The 26,149-nt window shown below is 36.1% G+C and overlaps 1 protein-coding gene across 1 annotated transcript in view; it reads left to right on the plus strand.

Annotated features, from left to right (window-relative positions):
* Positions 1-26,149, plus strand: part of AK5 (adenylate kinase 5) — a gene marked incomplete at both ends in the record, with an annotated part of 83,027 nt that overhangs the window by 21,168 nt on the left and 35,710 nt on the right. The window contains one exon of the mRNA XM_079536113.1: positions 20,803-20,893. Coding sequence (XP_079392239.1) covers positions 20,803-20,893 — 91 coding nt within the window. The remainder of the gene's footprint in view (positions 1-20,802; positions 20,894-26,149) is intronic.

The raw sequence follows: 26,149 nt of genomic DNA on the forward strand, positions 1-26,149 counted from the left end.
TCAAATAGTTACATAATTTCTGGATGCTTGTCTTGGGAAGTGAGGAAAGCAGAAAAAATAAATTCTAAAGGAAAGCAGATCTCAGTCTAGAGTAAGTTAGTACAGGTTGTCAAAGAAGTTAATTTATATTTGTTGCATGGAGTTGTAAGGTCTATATAATATTTAGACCTAACCTTATACACAGATATATATACACCCACCATATATATAGTAACAAAATATAAATACACCAGTAACTACAAGGTCCATAGATTATCTAATCATGATTTAAATATGCCTTATTATGTGGTGTCCTAGAAGCTTTAACGTTTTAAGTTAAAATTTTGGTGATGAGAATATTGGGATGTAAACAGACCACTTGGAAATTAGTAAGAATGCAGACTTCTGCAGTACTCAGTGCAAGAAAGACTACCTCTAACCACAGAACAAACCAGAAGCTGCATGCATAAATAAAGCTAGACAAGGCTAATAGAAATAGGGCTACTAAGTTCTTCTGAAGTACGTAAGTGCTTAATTGTGGCTAATTCAATGAGCAGTTGACAATAGTTGAATTAGTGACAAGTTCTAAATTAGAAGCTGAGTGTTTTTGTAACAGTGTGTGGAACTTGGTAGTATATATGGTACTATAAGAGCACAGTTGGCCTCTGTTTCTTATAATAGCCTAAATAATTAAGGTATGTTCTCCTCATGGAAAATATCACAAATTCCATATTCTGGTCAGAGTGTCTAAAATGCAAAGTCATCTAATGGTGCTGGTAGTCCTAATAATGTAATTCCTTTTGGAATTTTGGAATGAAAATCCCAAGAAATACTTCAATTGTTTTCTCCTGAGAATATCTGTTCTATTTGAGGATTGTCATTAACAGTGGAGCGGAGGACTCCAGAAGATTGGAGGCGTTGGGAGTTGCTTGAAATTATTAGGGAAGTATGTGTTCTGTAATATTTCTATAGCTTTTTCAAGTGCTTTTCCTACAGAAAGGCTGTGTAGTTCTAAAGGGAAGATGAGTCTTTTGTTGAGAAAGCATGTGGGGCATTTGGCTAGAATTGGAATTGAAACTGTAGTTCACATGTCTTATTAGAGCTGCTCCAGGGCAGCTGTTTTTCCCTTGTTGCAAAACAGGATGCAGTGGCGAAGCTAAGCCTTGGGAGTTAGATGCAATACTAGTTTTATGGTCAAAAGATGAGGATATATTTTCCTGTAGATGATGAAGAATACATAAGGCATATCTCGTCTCTATAAGATTTCATTACACATGGAAAACAGACTTTGCAGATGCTTAGGGCAGAACAAGTTGATAGGAAATAAATGAGAAAAATGAGTACCCGGGAAAGAAGTAAAAATAGAGAATAGATTAAGAAATAGATTAAGCATGCATACTCCAGAACAAGTAAACAAGTAAAAATTCCTACAAAAATGCATTTCTAAAACCATGTGACTTTGAAACAGAGGAGATATTCTAAGTCCACAGAAAAAAACTACACACCTCTACAGAAAGTTTGAAACTTTAACATTAAAAAATGGTTATTTTGTTCAATTTTATTCAATTGACAGACCAGAATTATCTACTGAGTTTTGACAACAGTTACTTCTAGTGTGTTTGTTTTGTTGGAAATTATTTTGCCCAATGGGAAATCTGTTTGTGTTTCTGCCAACTTCCTGTCCTATTCCTTTAATCAAACATCAATGGACACAACAGATGTTTTCTTACTCTGCCTCATGTTTGCTCTCACTCAAAAATCCCACTTCCTTCTTTGCTGATAAACTTGATCTTTGTTTTCATTTTGAAAAAAAAAAAAGAAAAAAATCTATAAATTTTTTCATAGCCCTTCATCAGTGGAAAAGATAGCTCTCTCAAAGCTCTAGGATCCAACCAATACCAGTAAAGGACTCATCACCTTCTCCTGGTGGAAGTCTTATATCTTCAGCTTGCCTTTACTAGTATGTATCTGTATACTAAACATGTAATGCTAGCATTTCTACCTACATTTGAGACACCTGCACAGTCTATTTCCTTACAGGAAAAGGAAGCAAGATAAATTATCACATTCACCCTTCTGATTATAATGTTGAACCTGCAAGGCATTGAAATATTTTGAGGATGAGAGCAGTGTAAGAACTTGAAAAGCATAAAATAGAATTACACTAGCCTAATTTCTGGAGGAATGAATTCTTGAGGCAAGGTCAACCAGAAAAAAAGGAAGATTGCTCCATCAGATATTTCACACTATAATTGACATATTTTGGTCAAGTTAATAGAAAACCACATTCTTCTAGTTTCAGATCGTATTGGTTATGTTACTCAGGTGTAATTCTTTCCCCATATCTCCCCACCCTGCCCTTGGCCTTTGATAATATTATATAATATGTATCTTATACTTCTTTGCTGCTCTGTATGCTTTATCTTTTCAGATAAGGCATGCTATCCCTACTTTCAGAGGCTGATCGTGTTTTCTGTTTCCAAGGAAGGAAATGAGGGCCTAGAGTACTTCTAAGGAATGGGAAGGTATACCTGTTCCTTCTTAAAAAGTCCTTCTTTGGAACAATAAAGTTGGAACATCCAACATTTTGGATTTTAGCTCAGATTTAACAGATCTGTAAAAAGCATTATAATTAAGTAGAAAATATCTGATATTTTCACAACCACATATAACCTGTGTTTAAAATTCTGTTTAGCAGTGTGTCAGCAGATCTACCATCAAAACCTGACTTTACTAATTGCTTCTGAAGAATAACAAGAAAATAGTAATAAATATCACAATATTGGAGATGGAATTTGTAAATAAAATAAATTGAGGGAAAAAAATACAATCCTAAACACTATGGGACTAATATGTTCTAATGCTTTTAATGTGGTTGCTGTCCTTACAACTACCATGCTCTGAAAAAATACTTTTCTTGTTACAAATAATAAAAGGTTAATCCTTCTTCCCTCCACCTCTGGCACCCCAGGAAAAAGCTGATATGGGTTAGTTAGTTGAAGGTCTAGACCAGCACGTTAGTGTTCTCTGCTTAGATCTTGCTGTTAGATATCTATTAAAAGAGTTCCTTAAAAATCCTTTGAAAAATAAAGCTGAAAATGGTTTCTTAGTGTTAAGATGTATTTCTTTTCTGGACATTATATTGATATTTCATCATCATTAGACTTTTGCAGTGAACTACTTAGATCTTAAGAACACAAGCATCAGGTTCAAATAACCACATCATTTGACCTTTGAATAAATTACTATGATTTAAAATTATCCTAACTAGAAAACTTTTTTTCACATACACCCCATAGGACATAATTCATCCTGCTGCAGGGAAGTTGAAAGAAACTGTATTTTAGGAACTAGTGATTTGTACCACACCAAAGCTAATTGTGGGAAGATGGTAGGATAGAGGAGAAGCAGGATCTTTATTTTGCCTTATTCAGACATGCATGTTAAATCTCTGCTATTCCTACTCCAGTGATAGCTATCACCCAACTACTAGTTACTTTCTGAAGGATGATTAAGTCATCACATCACTTTAACTGGAATTTTGTCTGGCATGGATATAATACCATTATTTGTAAAAAATCTATGTAAGTCTAGAGATTCAGTGTCAACCTTGTTATGTTAGTAAGTCTGTGTGTGTTCTTCAAAAAAAAAAAGGAAGACTCTTTAATGAGAGAGAAACATTATGCATTAAAAGAAGGCTGAGGACCTTGTTTAAACAGTCAAGACAGGACAGCATCCTATCTTGGAAAATGTTTTTACCAATGTCTTCGTATCTCACTTGTCTGTTTAGGGAATCTATTATGGCAAAACATTAAAATGACTTTCAGACTAGGCAGAGAAATGAAGAAAAATGAAAAAAAGTAGTTGAAGCTGGAAACAAGCTTTTGAGCACAAATTTAGAAGTGAAATAGTTGCGGGTGAGGGAAATAGCTTATAGAGCTGACTGCCCTCATTAGCATCAAACAAGCCTAATGGCTGTCAACTGTCATAGAAAAATTCCCCATGGAACAACATTATATAAATTTTTCTCTTGACTTGGTTATAAAAAGTGTTTTTCAATAGCATTGTGCACTGACATGAACTTCAGCTCCAGGCTGTGATTTACCAATACACTAGTGAAAGTAAAAGTTATAATCCATTTCTAAAGTTTCTGTGCTATCATATAACTTCTAACTTCAAATTTTGGTTTAGGCCTTTTGTTTTCCTTCTTTCATTTGCTCTGAATTTTGAGTTCAAAGGACTTTCAGTTACTCATTCCCTTTAAATTGCCCTGCTTTCCTCTGAGAAGTGGGTCCTGTGGTTCTGCCAGTAGCTCTCAGGGTCAATGCAGATCTTACTGATAGGAAGCGGTAAGCAAATGCCTGACCTGAACCTCCACCCTGCTTGCCTGATGGGAGCCATCGCTGGGCACCTCTCCCAAATGACAATCCAGCTCTGAGGATCTTCTCCTCACTGAAGGCATTTGCATCTTTTTTGGCAGAAAGCGGACTGATTTGTTGCACTTGGTTTTGTGGTAGTTGTACTTCTCCATGCAGTTTCACATTAAATAATTTTTAAAAGTCCCATGCTCCCTTCCTTGAAATAATTCCAGAAATAGGGACTGCTAGCCACCACCTCCCCTGCATGATCTGTTCTCCACCAGAGGCTCAGGAACTCATTTATATGCCATCTGACGCCTTACATCTTGCATTTTTTTCCAGGAAAATAATACAAAATCTAGTATTACAGATAGTTTCACTGAAACCTAGACCTGTCTATACCTCAACATAGCCCTTCTCCACACAAGTCAGAAATGTGAGTTTTGCTTTGCAGAGGACATTGAGCTGAGGTTTTCCACTGACTGTCCCAGTGAACCAATATGTTCTCAATTATCTCTCAACTGTTTTAAAAATACAGTAGTCACAAGTGCAGTCCTGCAGGAGCATGTTAGGTGTGCTCTCACTGTGATTACCATACTGGCTTTTCAGGATACTTCTTGTTTCTTGGTGGTGAGAAGAGAGTCAGCCAAATTCTAATATTTTTGGAACTTCTCAGTTCAAACAAAGAATGTAGGCACCTGTCTGCAGGAACCTTAAGACCATGGTTTTGTCTGCAGTTCTGGAGTCATCTTGTGGTTTACTGCATAGTTCCGAAATCTTTTTGTAAATTCCTGAATGTGTATGCTTATATAATTATAAAAAAATTCCTACGGAGGGGGAAGGAGATGCTGGATAGGAAATGATTACAATCACTTTCATTCTTTTTGGTGATTCAAAGCAATGAAGCTTTGGTGATTCAAAGCAATGAAAGAGAAGCTGAATCTTAGAACAGGTAATCAGGCCTCAGCAGACACGGATAGTCACCAAGCTGCCAGTGCTAATTAAGGGTCAGTGCATCTCTAATATGTTTGATAGCTCTCCTGCAGAAAAACTGGGACAAAAGAGCAAGCCTGTCTCCATAACTGCTGTTTCCTGTAAAACTGCAGAACTATACATGCTGTCATCACTGCTAGGTCTTACATGGTGTCTCAATGCTATTCATGTATTACTACTTAAGCAGGATATTTTGAAAAATGTACCAAAGTATGTATATGAATGAAATATATGTAGGAATATTCCTAAGAAAACTGTTTATAAATTGTATATGGGGGAGATGATTAATTTGTGTATATGCAGAGCCATGTGCACTGTATTCACTTCCAAAGCTTCAGAATAATCTGATTATATGATTTATGTTAGCAAATTCAGCATATCGAAATACTGATGTCTGCCTGAGAGTGGCCAAGCATAGAAAGTTGCCATTTGTGCATGTGCATGTGTGCAGAAAAACCTTCAAGTTGGTATTTCTTTGCTGCGGGGAACAGAATTCCTACAGCACTGCGTTATTTTCTAACTTTGAAAGTGTGATGATTTAAGTAAATACAAGCTTTCTGAAATCTTGCCCTATAACCCCTGATAAGCAGAAAAAAAAAAAGAAAAAAAAAAAGATGTTAAAAAAAAAAAAAGAAGAAGAAATAAACAGAAATAAAAATTCTGTCTATATAGTTGGTTATAGATGAGTACGTGATCCAAAACTGATTTAGGAATACAAGAGAGAGGGAATGCTGTTTCTGACAGGCACACTGTCCCAGATTTTATCCATTTCTGGCACTGTGGATACCAATACATGTTTAAAATTAACAGGGCTGTTTTTTACAGATCTGGAGCTAAAGCTAAGTGATGAAGGCAGGTTTTCATGCAGAGAAATGAACTGCTAGAGATGTTTAAAATACCATGCTCTATATATTCTTCAAGTCATTTTAAACTGTTCATCTTAAGGTAATTAATCTGAGTCCTTTGGGTGAATATTAACTACAAGTAGGAAATTAGAAGCTAAAGTGAGATTTACAGAATATTCATTTTTTTTATTTAGAGGAGCCTCATGCTAAGAAATCAGCTTAGAAAAAGTACTTAATCTCTGGAAAGACTTTTTGCATTGGATCAAGAGTATCTGGCATCCATGTGGAAATTTTCCTATATTAAACTGCACCTGATCTTGTGAGGACCTAGCAGAAGAACCAGAACCCCATTTCAGTCATGCTTTTATGTTAAAATCCCCAAATAGACAAAAAAATTATAAGTGATTTTTAATTCTGATTACTGCTGGTGGATCTTCTCTGTGCAAACTTTATATTCAATGATTTCCTGATTTTATGCCAAATGCTTTTTCTGACATTTGATTGATGAAAGAATTTCAGATACCAGCTTATGTAAGTTACTACACCAACAGAAACAGGTCTTTCTTCTCTCCAGCAAGCTCTCAGTCTCACAGCTCTGATAAAACATAACTACATTAGGTATTAGGTATTCTGGTATGTAGCTTCCTTATTTCCTGAATCTTAAACTAGTAACTTTAGCTGCTACTTAATATTTCTATTTCTTTATGCACTAGGCAACTGAATGTTTGGTCTGATGCCAGTCACAGTCTGGATTCAAATGGGTGAAGTGAAACTGGGTGGACTGGCCTCTCATGATGCCATCTAATATTATCCTGATTGTTGGAGCATTTTTTTGGTCCTCCTTTATTTTTTCTGTGGATTCACTACATCAAAAACAGACAAAAGATTTCCCCTTCTCATTTTTTAATGCATTGTAAAGGTAAATTTATTAACATTTGTGAATGCTCAGGAAAGTGTAAAATGAAGGAGATGCTCAGATTGTCAGCAAAAAGTGATGCAGCTAATGTTCTGGAACACTGTTGCTTTTTTCTCTAGCATTCTCATGTCTTATTTCAGCATTTAGGTTCAACAGTGGTTAGATACAGCTACAGTGTTGGTGAAGAACTAAGGAAGCTGAACAGCTGCTCTCATATTGTCTGACTCAGGGAACACGATGCACAAGACAGTGCTAGCGTGAGGACAGTAGTCTCGCTCTCATCTGTTGGTTATATATCAAGGATTTTTTTTTTAAATAAATCACCCTTTAATCTGTTCTGCTAAAAATATTTTTACGCTGATCTTAAAACAGTTTCTTTACATTTTCCACTGGATTTTCCCTCCCGCTTTTGACCACAAAGTCAAATTAAAATTTTACAACCACATTTTCAAGACTAGCACTTCAGAATTCTCTGTCCTGTCAGGTCATTTCCTGCTTTTTACCATTCACTGTGTTTCATTAATAATATACCTTCTATAGTGCCTGTGTCATCTCTATCTCCTCCCACTGCAAGAGGCCAATTAGGCAATGTTAAAATACTCTTTTCACTAGTTTCCTATTGCATTCCATCTTCTGTGCTCTTTTGGTCTTCTCTACTAAAATGAACAAAATTCTGTGCAAACGCAGAGCCCTTACAGAGAGGGAACCTAGAATGTGGGCAATGCAGTTTACATTCAAGTTGCTTATTAAATTTCTCACTCCGTAATACACTGAAAATAGTTTCAATAACCCTCTTTGTATCCCAAAGTCTTATCCCACAAATTTTGCTAGAAATATTCTACCTATTTCACTTATATTCAGTACTGCTTATTTCTGTTTTTGTTTTCTTTTTACAAGAACGTTATCACAATTTTCTTCTCTTCTTCAACTACGTGCATTGCCTCAGTCTGCTGTAACTGCTGTAACGGTCATCAAAGGTTTTGTGGGTACATCAGCTTTCAACTTTGATTCCCCTCATGGATGCAGGACACTAATGAGATCAAGACCTGTAGTGTGAACAGAAGCTTTTCTTTATCTATTACAATTATTATTCTCTCATATCTCTTGAATTTAGAAAGAGGGTCAGGAGCCACGTGAATTCTGAAGTCAGTTTGGTTTTGGTTCTGAGAACCGTTTGTTATATCTTTAACTACATGCAGGAAGGTATCTCTTAGAAAAGCACTAAATTTTATAGAATGAGAGTTATAACAGAAGTAGTTATACAGAACAATTTGTACAGATGTAGATATTCTCTCATAGTTTAGGTTAGGACTTGGTAACAGAAACAATGCCAGTATTTTTTTGACAGATGTTCAGATGATCTTTGACCCTCAGTTCAACAGGCAGCTGTGCTAGAAATAACTTTCAATAGAATTTATTTGATAGCCTATTATTAAGGGTGCAAAACAATTTGTTGTAACCCCACTCTGATAACATATTTATGTATTTATGTATTTATAAAAATGGTACAGCTCTAAGACAAGAGTATGTAGGAAACCTGCAAAATAAATCATAGGCAAGTGTCCAGGCTCCTCACTATTTAAGGTAAAAGAGTGCTTGAGTTCACATCAGGGAATCTGTTAAAAATCAGCAGGTGTGTGAAATCAATTGCTTGCACAGGGAACATGGATAAAGGGGCTCTCTGCAGGTTCTTGCTTTCTGTACTGGAAGAAGACGGAAGTCAACATGCCAAATGGAGGGCTATTAATGGAAGTTGGAAATTGATTAGTGTGAATAGGACCATGCAGAATTTCCTTTGTCAGGGGATATATATTCAGTTAGCTCTCCTATTTCCCTGGTGTAATTTTAATACAGAGTAAGCTTTACAAATAATTGGGATCTTCTTGTTCTACAGTATAGACCAGCCTCAGAACTGCTAGAATTAAGTAAGAGATTACAGCTCTCTGGAAGTTGGGACAGTGAGCTTCAAAAGTTACTGGGAGCTAAATCACTGGAGTCCAAGCTAATAAAAATTGTATGCCTTCTTTGTTGACAATAATGACAGTATGGAATGCAGTCACCAGTTCCAGTCACTGCAACAATTCCTTCAAAAAAACACTTGGAAACAAAAATATCTGACACCTCCCACATCATACCCCTCAACCCACGAAAAGACAGTGAACTTCTGTTAGAAATATTGCTGCTACATGAGGTTAACCGCACAAAGATAGCCTTCTAGTTGATTTTTTTTTCCATTTGGAAAAATAAGTTGTTTACTCTTTATACTGAATGCAGTGCTATGTTTTACAATGAGAATTTGTATTTAACTGAGCAAGCTTATGAAGTGATGACAATTAGACAAGTCACAAGCAGAAAGAATAAGAGGAAAGGACCTTATCCATCATCTCTGGTGGTGTTTCAGTCAGGAACAAACATTATGAACATTATGTTCAGATATGTACAGTTGTCAGAACTTGTTTTTCATAACTTATTTACTGAATTACAATTTCATAGCAGAAAAAAGCATGAAATTAACTAACGGCCTGATTTTAGAACTTCCATGTTGATCTTATGAAAAACAGGTGATAAAAACTCAGAGGACTGATATTCACATCATCTCCTACTGAAATCCACTGACTCAACGTGCTGCGGCACACTCCAGAGTTACTAACTGAAAGGCTTTTAATGCATAGCTACATACATTAAAGAAATCACAATGAAAACAAAGAATTCTGATTAAACAACTGCCCATTATTGTAGCAGCTGGAACGTTGAGTAGTTGCCAATGCTCTGTTTTAAGAGGGGGTGGCCAGATTGCCATTTGCAATGTCATTGCTGCTGGCTTGTGCATGCACCACTTTTCACAGTACACAAGTGAGACCAGTTAATTGTTTAAAAATCTGCTATGGAGAGCTGGGAGCTTCAATCCCATTTACTGAAAATTGAGGTAAAATAAACGTGGACTAAACATTAGAGAGCCAAGATTTCGTATGCACATCTACTGTTATTCCCAGTCATTTACCTCAGCAGAGAGTATTATTCTAGAAATAAGCTTACAGCTCAGAACAGCAGTTGTGAGCTTTATGCATACACTATTGGCAAATTATTTTATCTACGTTACCCAAAAAGGACAGGCTAAATGATTGTAGTCCTCTCTTCCAACCTTAACATTGATTAATCTAAGTTTTTATTCTGAAAGCTTGCTTCTGCATCATTGAGGTGGTTCATTTTATACAGTTGTCAGTGATTTTTTTTGAAGGCAACATAATAATCCTAAAGCTTGTTTGCCTCCTTTTACTTGCGGATTTGTTATTACAACTATTGGCTTTCTCAGTCAAATGAATTTAAAATACACAGAATTGTATCAAGTTATAAGGGCAGGAATCATTACTGTTATCTCGCTCATGAATTTATGGCTGGATTTTGAAGCTCTCTATCTGATGTTTTGATTTAGCTTTTTTTAGAGTTTCTAAATTGTTATTGCTTGCTCAGGCAGTGGGGAATCATTGAAACAATTAGTTAAATGTCTCTCTTATTTTAGTTAAAAACTCAATCATAGAGAAAAGTGCCCTTCTACATTAAATGCTCAGATCATAAACTGGTGTAAATTGGCACTGTTCACTGATTCTAACAGGATTTTCAAAGTTGATACTTACTAGATTTATTCATTTGCAACAACACACTTCTATGAAGGGTGTATGAGAAAAGTTTGTCACTCGCATTATTTATGAGTCAAATGTCTTGCGCCAAAGTAAACCAAGAAAGGTTGAGGAAAAGTGATGAGAAAAAGCATGCTTTCCAAAGACAATATTTCTTCTTTCATTCTTTACATTAGTGCTTCCCTTCTGTTGAAACTTCTGTTGTTTGCAGGAATGTAAATTAAAACAGCGTCCTGCAAAATTTCAGTAAGTTTATTTGAGGCGGACTTTGTACTCAGGACAAAAACAGTAATAACAAAATGTGAAGCATTCAGATCCTAACCTATGTTTGTCATAGAAAAAGGAATACATTATAATTTGTTCACATCAGGGCAATTCCACAAAGAGAAAAATGAGATGTGTATATCCTCAGAAAGGTGTAAAATTGATTTTTGCTTTCTCACCAGTGTCAGTAGGAGTTCTGTCACTAATATTGCTCTGAGCAAACATATGCACCAGGTGTCCAAAAACAATGTCTACTGATTGGCATTGAAACATGTCATTTAGGCTTCACAATGCTTATGCAATAACACAGAGGTACAGACAAGGAAGAAATAGTTGATTCATGTTACCTAAATGTTAGTAGTAATTGGAAACATCTTTTGAATGAAGATACCACTCTTGCTCAGATCCGAAGAGGATAATATAGTCATCCTACAGTAAGTTTTCATTTTTTTCCCCCATCTGAATTTTCTGAAGGCAAAGAAATTGTGTGGAAGCACATACTAAAGCCAGACATCCAGAAAGACAACTTCAGAACAGCCTGGAGATGTTTCATCTCCTAGCATATCTTCCCCTTTAAGGGGCTACAATCAGATATTGTTATACATACAGAGATCTATTGTTTCAGCTTAAGACTTTGACACCTACTTTTAACAACTAGAATCTAAACTTTCTGGAAAACTTCACAAATCTTGTCTTTGATGTACAAATTATCACAAGTTTACTTTTAGAGTGAGTCAGAGTTGACATTGCTTAACATATATCATATATAGCATAACATGGCCATTAGTATGAACTTTTTTTTACAGTGTTTGATATAATACTCCATAAAAGCTGTGAGATTTAGTAATATTTATCACATGCAAAAGGGTGGAATTTGAACTGTAATAATGATTATTTGTTAATTATTGTGTTTTTTTAAATTTTTTTTTTCTACATTCCAAGTAATTTCACTGCAAAGATAAAGAAATCTTCATTTCCTTGAATGTCTTCTGTTTCATTGGAATTTTTTCTTAAACAGAAAAAAAAAAAAAAAGGAAAGAAAAATATCTTTGAGCCTAGTATCGAATGAATTGGTACTAACCATCACACAACTTAATAGTAAGCTTGTTCTTCTCATATGATTTGCATCTTAATCTTCTTTTCACTACTGGATGTATTAAAAATAAAGACTACACTGTTTCTACCCATTCACACTGCCACTTTCAAAAAATCTTGGCAATATAAGAAACAGATAATTTAGAATTCATCTTATACATCTCATTTCCTGTATGTCCTTTATCTAAGAATCATGCAGAAGTACCCATTTTCACTTTGAGTTGCTCTCACTTAGCTTCCATAAGCTTGTACTGAAGTTTTTTCAGTTGTTCTTCAATTGTTATTGCTTTCAGTTGCTAACATAAACGTGCATTAATTCATAGTTATAATTGTGTGGCTGTTTGTCAAGTATTTAGAAGCACAAAATACAATCAAATTAAGGATTTCTCCCAAAGCCTAAACTGCATCCAAGCCTATCCTGTTTTTCAGTATCCATAAGCATGCCAGAGCTTATGTCATTTCTGAATAATGTCAACCATTTTAATAATAATTTTATTAATAATAATTTTAATAATAAAAGAAAAGAAATCAAAAACAAAGGATAATTTTAAAATGTTCTAAATAGCCATTATTTCCTGTCAGAATTTGAATTGAAGTCAGTACTATAACAGTAGTGAAGGCTGAAGGGAAGAGATGCCTTTCATGAACTCTGAGCTGACACACGACAGAAGCAGACTCTTTGATAACACTTCTGATTCTGCGGTTTGCTGCCTACGTTTTTTCTGAGTCCCAGTAGAAATAAATATCACTGCACAGCTGAGTGACTGAAATTATTCTACTTAAGCAGTTTTAAAGAAACGGCCAGGGAAAAAAAAAAAAAAAAAGCCCTTAGAAAATGAAAAGTTAGAGGCTTCACAGATAGTCCTTCACCTGCCATTTCACCAGATGACAGTGACATCAACTACTGGGTAAGAAACTCCATGATGTAGTATCATCCAACAGAAAAATACAGCAATGGTAAAGTAGCTGTATTGACAGTGAATACTATCCAGAAGCCATTGTAATACAGAGAAGACCCAAAGCTTATAAGATAATTAATATTTACAAAGAGTAAGGCAGTGGATTCTCCCTTAGTATATCAAAAGTTGTAATTTTCTGTCTAAACCAGAGAAAAAGAGTTGTGATGTATAAATGATGTATAAATACACAGTATAGGTTACTTGGCTTGTTTTTTCTGCAACAAGCTATATCTCAATCTATTAACCTATGGTATTATATCTCAAGTGCTAGAGTTTTATATTATATATTTCTGTATGCTATAATTCACTTAGCTCAAATGAAATGCCTAAAAAAAGACAAGAAATTTCATTAGAAAGATTCAAATGAAGCAACATAATTTTTCCATTTTTCTCTGTAGGCTTACCCTATAGCCACAATACATGCTTTTTTTGCCATTATCTCTTCACAGACTTCATTTTCCTACCTGAAGTAAGTGAGCTGCTCTAGTTTTCCACTTTGTGTTTTCTGTTTCCTTGATCAAAGGAGTGGCCATTCTGCCTGCTACCTTGTTGGCAAGGCATCCCTCACACATTTGTCACGTTGTCTTTCTCACTTTTAAATTAATGATATTACTTAGTGTTTCCCTACAATTGCTTCATTCCGTAACCTCTGAGTCATAAGCTTTTGAAAAGTTGAATTATGTCATTCAGGTCCACTTTGTCCACTTTTCTAGTTATGGTATTTAAAAAAAAATGCTTTCAACCTACATAATCATGTGGGATTTTGTTCTGCGTTCATTTTCAAAAAATGCATACAACATGGAGGAATGTCACATTCCATGATGACTAAAGCAGTAGCTCATCTTTATCTCCTTAGCTTGCCAGCTTTCATTTATAAATCAAATAGTCTCCTTAGTGCTCGGAAACAACATGCTCCAATAATTTAGACAACTAAACAGAACTTTCTGGTACAGAAATTAAAATAGCAGTAGGTTCGCTTCTTGCTGCAGGAAACAAATTCATGTCCTTCCTGAGGCAGCACAATTGGAAGCTGGTTTTACAAGCCAATCCTAAGCTCAAACTGACATTTGCTCAACATTATCCCATATTTGGTACAAGTCATGCTCCTAGAGACAAACAGTAACAGTTGATCAAAATGTAATGCTCTTCAACTCAAGAAGAATAGGGAAGGGGTTATTGTCAATAAGTCCAGTGTTTTTATGAAGTTGATTGGGATAGAGATCACCACTGGAAATACTGTTTACCCTAGATCAGAATTTATTTACACACACAGGAAACATTTGGCTGAGAAGTAGCTTTTTCTTTTTTCTTCCAAGGAGAAGTTAGTAATGTTCAAATGTTCTACAGTTCTTACAATCTGAAATTCCACTTGGAACATTAGAATCACAGAATGGCTTGGATTGGAAGGGGCCTCAAAGTTCCAACCCCACTGCCCCAGACAGCATTGCCAACCACTAAATCAAATACTAACTAGATCAGGTTGCCCCATTCAGCAAGGCCTTGAACAACTCTGGATCAAACCACCTATACTTCCCAAGTGACACCTACAAATATCAAGATATTTCACCAATTTAACACAGATTTAACATATTAAAAAACTTTATCAGCTAATCTTTAGGTTTATGGTAGATCCCATATTTATCCTTGGATCCAAGTCTATTTCTCATACTTCAATATGCAGCTGAGATTAAGGAGGACTTCTCATGTTAGCTTTCAGTTGGTAGAATCTCTTCTTAGAAAGATCAGACAATGTGCAGGCAAAAATCATATTTTGATAGTAGCAGTTTTGAGGTTATTTAATGCAAAAATACCAGTCTGCAGTATTTTAGTAGTTTTGTTCAGAATCTCTGCTACAAAAGCCAACAGAAAAAATGTTGTTGATCTTGAAAGGGAAATATTTGAGGCATTTAGCAGCAATACCAATGCTTTTCACTGAAGCAAAGTATCACTGGAAGAAGATACATTTCTGGGAAGTAATGTATTTTATTTCTCTGATTTTTTTTTTTTTTAAATTTGTTTTAATTGCCTTATGTGATTTACAGTTGTTGAGTGTATGACCTTTTCTAGGAAATCACATATTTGTAATAAGAGCTATTATTCTGCTGGGGTCTGTGGGAATGGGAACACTGAAGTAGTTGTCTAATGCAGCACAGGAGATATTTGGAGATGAGTCAAGTGATTCTAGATCTGTAATGTCACTGAGATGTATATAGCAAACTGCCAACAACAGCTGCTGTTGACTGGGCTTCACACAACATATTTGTACAGTTCTGGCCTTTTTCTAGGTTTCAAAATACTGCATTTTACATAAATGCTGCAGAATTTGCAGTATCACTATGAAATCCTGTACTGTAAGAGGTAAAAAAAAAGAATACTGAATATTAAGAAATAACGAGTTATTAATGCTGTGGGAATTTGGACAGCATCTGACCACATTTGACTGAAATCCAGTTTGTGCCTTCCTTTAGGGTTAGGTGCAGTACAGTGAAAATACAATTTCTGCTAGACCCAGTGGAGGAAAAATTAAGGTGATCTCTCACCCTCAGGCTGAATGTTTTCCTGAGTTCTATAGAGACACAGTAAGACATAAAAATGAATACAAGTCACAATGATGCATAATCACAGCAGAAAGGTAGGATTTCTCCCTTTTTTTCTGTCTATCAAAAACTATTACTCTGCATAAACCTGTAAAGACAGGATATTACTACTGCTAACTGTTAATTGTGTCTTCAAATAAGACATACCATTTACTTGGCATCCTGCTGTTCCACATTATACACGTGGATCCTGGCTTCACATAATTTTACTGTGAAAGCAATTAAACTGGCAGAACATCCCACACTTTTTGTGTGCCATGGCACTAGACTCTCAAGTTTAGCTTGGAATATTGGAAATTCACTTTAAGAACAATAAAACTAAAGCCTGCCTTTTGTAGTAATTGCAGTGTTTATGCACAGCCAAATCATACAACAGTCAAGTCATCATTCTTATTGCCCATCTGGAAGGCCCTCCAGTTCAGCAGCTGGGGATACCAGCCCAGCACACGGCATCCAAAAGCACCCATTTCTAAACCAAACACCAAGACGTGATGTCATCTCTGAACTTATATGCCTGTGCATACGCTTATGTAATTATACTCTATGACTAATTAGCACAACTTGAGACCTGTTTTCTTAACTGTTCACTAAAAATCTCCCTTCAGAGTTTGCTTTAACCAAGAAAAAAATCCACTTTTTAACTAACATTATGTCTGTACATGAGGATATGTCTTAAAAGAACAACTCAAAGTACCTGGTTATTTGTTTTTGGTTTTTTTTTTTCCCCTCTCCTGACCAACACTGACCACATTGATCAGAGGCTTGTCACTCTGTACTCACTTCTGCTCTTGAAGACATGTGATGAATAGCTCCCTACTGAGGCAAGATCAAGAGGTTAAGAGAGTACATGTGAATACTATCTTACTTGCAGCAGCTAGGTTTAATAATCAGATCCCTAGTACCTTGAAATGTTTAATATTTTCAAGTATTTCTTCAAGTAACATAATACATCTTTCAAGGACTGAGAAAAAACTCAGGCATGTATGAATTGCATTTTTGTTGGAGTGGTTGCCTGCCTGTGAGACAATCAAATAAAGCATTCATCGTCCAACTCCTGAAATTCTTTTTGAGGTGGATGGGAATATTGCCACAGAGCAATTAGCCTGATGTTATTATTTTAATTGGAACATGGCTTATTTTCTTCTCACCGACATCTGTCATGTTCTAAAATAGAACAGATTTTCATCTACTGTCACAAACGTTATTTAACTACCTTGATTTATGTTTTCCCAATTTCTAACATTATTTGAAAGTGCACAAGCCAGAATTGCCTGCAAGTAGTTTTCCTCTACTGCAATATGAAAGGCTGTTATGATCTTCCTCTTTTTTGGGGGGCTGTTATTTTCAATAAATCACCTGTGAAGACCAGTAGTGTCACTTATGGCGAACCAGTCCACAGGGGCCAGTGACATATTGAATGGAATGGCTTCACCTTCACATACCAGTACTCCCAAGGCTTAACCCCTGGTAACTCGTGAAGAAATGGTTGTGAACTTTTTTCTTTAGCTCAACTATTTATCCTTGACTAGTGAAACTCACAATGTTCAACAGCTCAGACAGTTTTCCTGGGAGGCTCCTTCTGATGACCTGGATTTAGAAACACTAATCATTTAGGCTCTGAGAGCAGCATATACAAACTTCTCTCCCTAGACCAGTTATTTAAAATGTAGGTGTAAATGTAAACTCACATCCTACCAAATAATGGTATTTGCGTGTTAGGATTGCTAGCTTCGTTTTGAAAGGAACAGGAAGAAGAGGAGGTGCAACAATACTGAGATGATGGAGACAGGTAGAGAAAGCCTCTCATAATGTCCTTAATCACAAGGAGATAGATCTTGGAAGCAAGACTACTCTGTAGAAATGATGTGGAGATTGCTGCCCTGCAGCTCCTACTTGTGTGTGTTAGTATGGAGAAAACACTTCTCTAAGTTCTTATCAAGTGCAGACACCGAACATGCTTTGGATATTTTTCAGAAAAATCCTGTTGGCTCAGAGTTTTGGCCGGGTCTCTAAAACAGGTATGATTCTCCTGTCCTCTCAGCTCCTCCCTCTTTGCCTGCCCCAGCAAAACAGATAGGTACAGAAACCTCATTAGTGCCTTATCAAGGGGAAAACCGTAGGGTGAGACTTCAAACTCCACTGACTTCACAGAGAAGAAAGAAGAGCCATCCATAAAGATCCCAGTAGATAATTTTTTTTTTTTTTTTTTCTGCAAAGAGCTGTGTTTTGAAGCAGGTAGGGTTTTGTTTTCAGTAAGGAAATCAACCTATTGATTTAGACATGTTCCAGTAAAAATCAAGAGTTTTGCTGCTGTTTGTTCTTTGTGAATAGTGTTGTTTGAGTACCTTTTATGTTTTATTCAGGGCTCCAATAATTACCAAAGGATTTCATTTTAGAATGTTTAGCAATTCAATGAAGTACAGAACTCACATGGATACTTATTTTCTTTCAAAAACATTTTTTCTGTGAAAGCCACCTTGCCTTCCTGTGGCTCAGGGTATTACAATTCTTATTTTGCAAGCAGAAAAATGAGCCTATGTGCAAGCTTCAAATAATTGGTTTTCTTTAGGTCACAATATAGGATTTCATTACAAAGCTCAGATTTTAAAAATGCTGGTGCACAGCTGGTGTTCTTTGAATGGGGAAGTTGACGTTTCAAGTTCTAGGAACCTTCAGAACATACTGAGATTGATTGTACTTTTTTCATGGTAAACTGAATTACTCAAAGGAATGCTACTGATGAGAAAGTAAGCCAGTCATCTCTCCAAGTGTGATGTGACCTACACAGTAAGGATCAAACAACCTGATTACAAAGTACTGGGTTTTGTGCCTATAGATACCAACAGATGTTAGATGACTTATCTTCCTTAGCATATTTAATGAAATGCATGGTGTTTTGCTTTTTTTTTTAACCGAGAAGAGACAGAAATGCCCACCCCCATGCTTCCTAAGAAAAAGCCAATACAAAAGAATTCACAGAGATAATACCTTCCTTATGAAGGAGGAAATTCCTAAGATGCTCCTTCTGCATTGACAATAAATTGCCCAACAGCAGCTTAACATTTCACTTAAGACCTCTTCTTCCACAAGCCTCAGTTTTGGCACAAATGAAGATGAAATCCAATAGGAAAATGCAAGCAAGTTTAAATAAGCAATAACACTTTGTGCTTCAATCAACACTCAACAGGATGGCAAAACTCCTCCTCAAAATTAGATGTATGTCTGTCCAGACAGGCGGACAACCATGCTTCATCACAGGAGGAACTTTCTGAGTGCTCCTCAGAGTCAGAGCCACAAAATCAATTTTAAAAAGCAATCTGAAAATTCCATGCATTGACAATAAAAGCAGGTTCATCCATGATAGAAACAACTTGTTGGTCTGAGCTAAGCATAAATCTATTAAGATGTTACAGATTCAAAACAGAGCTTGTACCCGTTTAAGTACTCAGGTTTTGAGAGCTTAACCTGTTGGCAGCAGATGTTTTATAACAGTTGCTTCTCTCTAATGTACTCTGGCTTCCCACAAGTTTCTATTTTCTTTCATTCGCATAGCTCTAAGTCTGTAGAATCAGTCTTTGTCTCTTTAATGTTCTTTCCATATTTTTTGGACTATTTCTGACACCTACCACTGTAAATAATAACTCCAATAATAATAATAATCTGAATTTTGGGCTGATCTGTTTCTAGATTTACCCTGAGATGCTGGTAGAAAACTGTAAGAAAGCAAATTTCACTAGCCAGTGACAGACCAGCTTAATTAAGTAGTATAGATACCACATAGGTTGTCATAAAATATAATGAAAAGACTGATGCTGGTTTGACAATGCTGGGTGTTAGATACACAATTCAGTATCTCTGTAATCTACTTATTAACTATTGTGCCATACTTTGTAATAGATATTGGGAAAAATACTTAGTTTCTATGAATGTCAGCAGCCAAGATTCTAATGGGGTTTGAATTTCTCTCTCCAGAGCCTTTCCTTGTCTGTGATTTTTTTTTTTTTTTTTAAACCATGTTTTTTTAAAACAGGTACTGGTGAGATATCTGAAAAGGTGCTCAACCATTTCAGACTAGGAAGAATGAATGCACCAAAGTTCACCAATCTGCAACCAGTAACATGATGCTTTTTGCCCCGTGGTTGGTTTCTTCATCTTAAGATATATTACACTAAAGATACAAAGTGACTAAAAATAGCAAGTTTTACTCAGTGGGCATGCACTGAAGGAGAGGCATCTCATGTGGCATTATTTGTAACTCCTCAGTAACAGGAGGTTCTTGTTTCCCTTTTTTCATAGTCATGTAACTGGCCTCTGTTTCAAGAAATAAGAAAAATTTAAAAGCAAGAGTGATAAAAAGTACTCAGTTTTTCTTCCAATAAAGCTCAGCAAACAATGATCTAAACGAACAAATTTTGTTAAATATTTTAAGGAAAAGAAAACTAACGAACCAGAAAAAAGCCCAAACTGATGAACAGTGTCACCTGGCCATGAGAACACCAGCTGGAGAGAGCTGAAAGAATACCTGGGAGATGCAGTGTCAGACTACCAAGAGACAGGATAAATGAAAAGAATTCAACGTTTAAATAAATTAATTATTTGTCATTTTCTCCCTAATTTATAACTAAGCCAGTACACTCTGTGCTAGTGCTAAAGCAAGGAAAGCTTTCTTTTCTATATCACAGATGTGCTTTCAAAAATACTTCACCTTTGCATGAGAATTTTGCATAACTACTTGAAAACGCACAGATTACACAAATTGCTGTCTGATAAGTCAGAGGTTCCTGAAAATGTTTTTCTTATAAATCATACATAGTTAATTGCACTGCCTCTGAAAAGAGGTGAAAATAAATGGTCACTACACTGTCATTTTTTTTTTCAATTACCTAAAACATGTAATAGATGTTATAAGTATTGCTTTTTTGCTTTGAAATTTCATTTTCTGAGACCTAGTTAATTTTACTGTAGTTTGTTCCTGACAAGGAACTGGAAATTGACAAAATGGTTTAGTCAAAATTAAGATGAATCGTACTTTAAATTTGCAATGGACAGAACCGAGAAAATTAGATTCCTAATGAATTAAGAAGGCTTGAGATTACACACTGATGATCAGCCAAATAGTGAGTAGTGTCTGATTGCCACCTTCTCTTTTTCTTAATAGTTTGATGCAGACAGAGATGAAGAAGAAGTGTTCTCTGATATAAGTTCAGCAGTTGACAATAAGCTATTTGCTAACAAAGAGGCTGCAGCAGGTGAGTTAATGCAAGATTAAAGAACCACATTTTTTCTATTGCATCTGACAGTGGTGGGACACTTTTCATATTCCTCAAGTACGACTATATGTCGTATAAATCTTTGCTCAATTCAAATATCTCCACAACCAAGGGCAAATCTCTTTAGACTTGGTAACTTCATGGAACCCAGCTATCACCCTGCTTTTCTACAAGCTCACTTCAGTGGATTATCTATAGTATCTTATACAACTATATCATTAATAAAAAAATTGTATATGTTGATTGATTCTAATTGCCAGATACATCTGTTTGAATTACAGATATCTCAGTGTCACCTGAAAGCCTTAGAGATTAACGATTGTACATCCTCCCTAAAAATTGATACTAATTTGGAAACTGTGTGCAAGCACAAGACAGCAGAGTTTTTTCTTTCTATTTTTTTTTTTTTAAAGGTTTATTGCTACTATTATTTTTATTATTTGTGCTTACTGAGGCTTGAACATCTTCAGAGAAAAAGCCTGTGGGGTACAAAGAACTGGAAAAAAAAGACAAGAAGAAACAGCAGCTGAAAATCAAAGCATTAAAAATCTGTGACATCTGTCAGAAATATTTTGTTTGAGGCTTACAGGAAAGTGTTCCTTGGTAACTTCACAACTTTTTTCTACAGACAGAATGTCTGGTCTCCTTCCAAGTAGATTTTGAGGGTTATACAGGTAGAAGTTCAAAACATTGTCTTGCAAAAGAGCACATGCAAAAAAGAAATTCTAGGCAAAATGCTTTTCTGTAAAATATATTTGCTTTATTACTAAAATAAATATTGTATGATTTTCTCTACTACATCCATCTGTCTGATCTCTCCTCTGTTTAAGGGAAAACTCATCTACCCTAAATTGACAGACAAGATGGCTTCAGTCATTTGTATTCATGAACAATCATCGGAAATCTACCAAAGTGCTCTTTTTGACAAAGGGGAGATTACTGCTTATCTACTAACAGGACATGTGTGAAGAGTAGTTGCTTCAGACAGAAAGATTAGCTCATATTTTGATGATGTGAAACTGGGTTCCAAGCTAGTCAACCTATGAAGCCCACCCAGAAGGGTGGTTTTGATAACGTTCAAAAAGAGATAAAGAGTGATCATCAGTGAAGGGTGAAAAAGATTGAGAAAAGCGCATTACCTAACCTACAGGTTTGTAGTGGTGATCTGCAAGGTAAGATGTACAGGAAACTAAAGGCCACTAGTTCTCTCTATTAAGCAGTACACATACCTCTTTTGTACAAGCCTTTCTCCTAGCGAGAAAAGGTTGACTGCAAAGCAAAAATGACATTCCCACTGTGTAGAATTGTTAATTAACTGGGAATTTCCTAATAAAATATGCTAAACATTCAACAACAATAAGAGGAAAGACATGACATAAGGGTGTCATCACTGACAAACAGAATGGCAAAAGCTAAAGTATTTCAACCAAACTGTGATGTCAGTTCCTTGAAAGTCTGATCTGCTTAAGTCCTCATCAAGCAGGAGACAGAAACCATGCCACAATCATTTAATTAGTTCTCAAGCCAAGCACCAATAATGGTTAAAAGATTCAAAGCAGGATTTCTAGTATGAGACCAGGTATTTAATTTCTAAAGGACAATTTCAGAATTCTCTTAATTACTTTTTGTCTTTTAATCCTTTTGATTCCTGATAGCTAATGGAGACATAATATTTTAATATATCTGCATCAATGTAATTCATATTCTGGTAAGAACTAGTTGTAATCATGTAAGAATATACACTGAAAGAAAACAACTGTTTTTATGGATTAGAATACATTTTTTCTCATTGTTGCCTCCTATGACATATTAAGACTGTTGCTAATAGCAACAACCTGACATGAAATTCAACACTGTAAGGTTGCATTAAAATTGGTATTAGAATTCTTACTGAGCCAAATTACATTGTAATCATTCTAATGCTAATCAGTCGTTCAGTATAATCATTCGTATTCTATCACACCAAGAATTTATCTTCCAATCATGTCTTTGATCAAGTGCTTACATATCACGTATATTAACTAAGTTATTAGTGCTTCAGAGCATGTTCCATAACATAAGACACTTCACAGGATAATCTTAACTTATGACAGCATTAGACAGTGCAAATACTGTAGTTATTAGTACACAAGTATGGGAATATTAGAGCCAGTGAACCATATTGAATACTATTGCTACTAGGACCTCACATAAGTAACCGATTCAAGAAAGGATTGGAAATACACTAACTGATTTGCCAAAACACAAATGGTCCAAGGGGCATAATTACTTCACATGATGGCACATAGCTAGCTTGTAATGAGAAGTTAAGTCAACTGCTGTTAAATATAGACTGTTCGGTACAATTGAGCTTTGTAAAAATTAATTTAGTGAACTGTGAAAAAACAATGCCTGATGTTTGCATTTGTGAAAACTTAAGGGTGAATATGCTTTCAGAGAAAGTGACACACTTAGCTTCAGAGCTACTTATGACCACTACGGCTCTGGATTCTGGGGTACATTTTCTTTTGGTAGGAGCTGCACAGCAGCCCATAACAACCATATCCTCTTAGCTTAACATTATCAATCCTGTACAATTCAATTTGGGTGTAATAAGCAATAGGGAAGCACAGCAACAAATTCAGAAGTATAATCTCACGGTGAATGAAGCAACTGAGCAGCATCCTGCACCCCTCCTGGGGGCAGGGGATGTATCCTCCCTGCCTTTCAGACTTGGCTGGGCTGTGCCTGTCAGCACACCCTTGTACAACTGCAGACACTCACTAATTCAACTGTTTTTCCACTGCTGTGTTTCTATGTCCTCTCGGGTCTCTAGCAAGAGAAATCTTTATGAATGATACCTCCAGTGTCAAATGCAAAACCTGGCAAAAAAGGGAGCGCATTTTAGCTAACATGCTGTTTCTTTTTCAGTGGCCCCCTTCTCCCTGGAGAGTTGATTATTCAGTTAACAGGGATTTAATAAAAACTTCCAACTGATTTATTTTTTAATTGTGCTGTACTGTACATAATAAAATCCTCTGTTTTTTCCCCTAAGGAAAACACAGAGCACATAATTACCAGGTTGGCCTTACATGCACTTTATTCATGCACTGAAATTGAGGAAGCATATTTCAAGTCACAAACTTGTCTTTCCAGATCAGGTGCTTGCAAGTTATTGCTCTCTGGCAGTGGAGCTTTCATGCATTTTATTCATTTTTAACTGTTGAGTTTCCTCTTTCAAAAAACCGATAGTTGCTCATCATTTGTGATCAGCTCATACAAGCACACAAAAGCTCTAAATTATTCAAGTCTTGCACAAGTCTTATGAGGAGCGGTTGAGGGAGCTGGGATTGTTCAGTCTGGAGAAGAGGAGGCTCAGGGGAGACCTCATTGCACTGTACAACCTCCTGAAGGGAGGTTGTGGTGAAGAGGGATTTGGCCTCTTCTCCCAGGCAACGAGGAGGACAAGGGGTAATGGCTGCAAGTTGTATCAGAGGAGGTTTAGGTTGGACATAAGGAAGAACTATTTCTCTCAGAGAGTGGTCAGGCACTGGAATGGCTGCCCAGGAAGGTGGTGGAGTCGCCATCCCTGGCAGTGTTCAAGAGGCGTCTGGACGACGTGCTGCGTGATATGGTTTAGTGCTTGTGGTGGCAATGGTGATGAGGAGATGGTTGGACTAGATGATCTTATAGGTCATTTCCAACCTTGCGATTTTATTATTCTAATCGCAGCTGAAGTAATTATATGCAATGCAACATCCATCCAAAAGGAATTAGGACACCTTGGACTACAATAATTTCCTCTTAGTGCTAAACAAGTGTTGAGTTAGTTTTTTTTCATAGCCTAGTTTTCAGTCTATGAAACTATCAAAGGAAAAACAACTTACACAGAAAGCACAATGAAACTTACTTCTGATCATCTGTTTTGTTGTAGGACTGCAAGATCTGCAGCATGCAGACTCATTTAAAACAACAGGGTGTGTTCATTTACACAGGCTTTAACAAAACTTTCTCCTTTTCTTAGCCAGCATTTTCTGTTTCTCCTTTGTTAACCACTACATAAGATTTTGCTGAGCTGAGTTTTGAGTTATCTACTTTTCCTAACATCCTCCTCTCAGCCTTAGTCTTGATAGTAGCTTTGTCTTTAGATTGGAGTCTTCCAATTTGTTACTAAGAGGCTATCTGGTACATTTATGCTGCCACTTGTAGCACTGGTTTGTTAGCGAGCCTGCTTTCCTCCCATAGAAGCCTTGTTCTAAAATAAAGCTTGTTAACAAAATATAGTCCATCCAACAAAAAACTGAGCTGGAAGGCAGCAAGTAATTCATGCTTACACATCCGGGAGTATCACAGGCACGTCCCCCCTCTGCTTTATCTTGCCCTGGGATTAGCCATTTGCTTCAATGCATTTCTGCTAGGTTTGCATTTTGGCAGGTTGAGTAGAATGGGACATCTATAATCTAGTCAGTGACAAATGGTTATGGTTTTCATTAGATTTCATTAAACCAGGAAAGAAGAGACATATTTTCAAGTTTCCTGACCTTCCTTGAATATTCTCAGGAAGAGTTATGCTTCCCCAAGGAAATTGGTGTCCTAGTTCAAGAAGAAGCCCCTTAAGATGCTTGACAACATTAAAATTGTATAACCATTATGGCTTTTGTCACTTAAGATACATTATGTATGAGTACTCATTTTCAGCCTGATCATTTAAGTCTCCAGCATCATATTTCATATTAACTTTCCTAGCTGGGGACACATACTTCTTGTGGTAGCTACATGACAGTTAATCAAATACTTGCACATAAGTGCTTTTAAGAGTGATTGATGAGTCCAGGTAAGCCAGTGCTAGCACCAGTTCTGTCTTACTTAAATCATATTATCAACAATGACAATATTAAGAGCAAGGTGCCAGCTGTGTAAAATAAATAAAAAAAATTAAGCTTCTCTTGGTAGCTGTAATTCTATTTGCTTGCATATATCTTTCACAGACAAGTATTTTCAAAAAACCATAAAAGTTTATATGGCAGAGAACACGCTGCCTACATACACCAGCAATCAATGATTAAATATTACCCCCTTTCTATTTTGTTTTGGGTTTTCTGTAACAATCTGTTGAAGTATATATGAACATTAGAGGGGGGAAAAAAGAAATAACAAAGCACCAGCAGATGGTAGGTCCAAGACTTTCCTTTGTGTCTTGTACTTAGTCTGAATAGTTGCATCAAAGATGAATTTGGCAGCAGTTCTAATATGGAA

The sequence above is a fragment of the Tetrao urogallus genome, assembly GCF_951394365.1.
Source record: "Tetrao urogallus genome assembly, chromosome: 5".
Lineage (NCBI taxonomy): Eukaryota > Metazoa > Chordata > Aves > Galliformes > Phasianidae > Tetrao > Tetrao urogallus.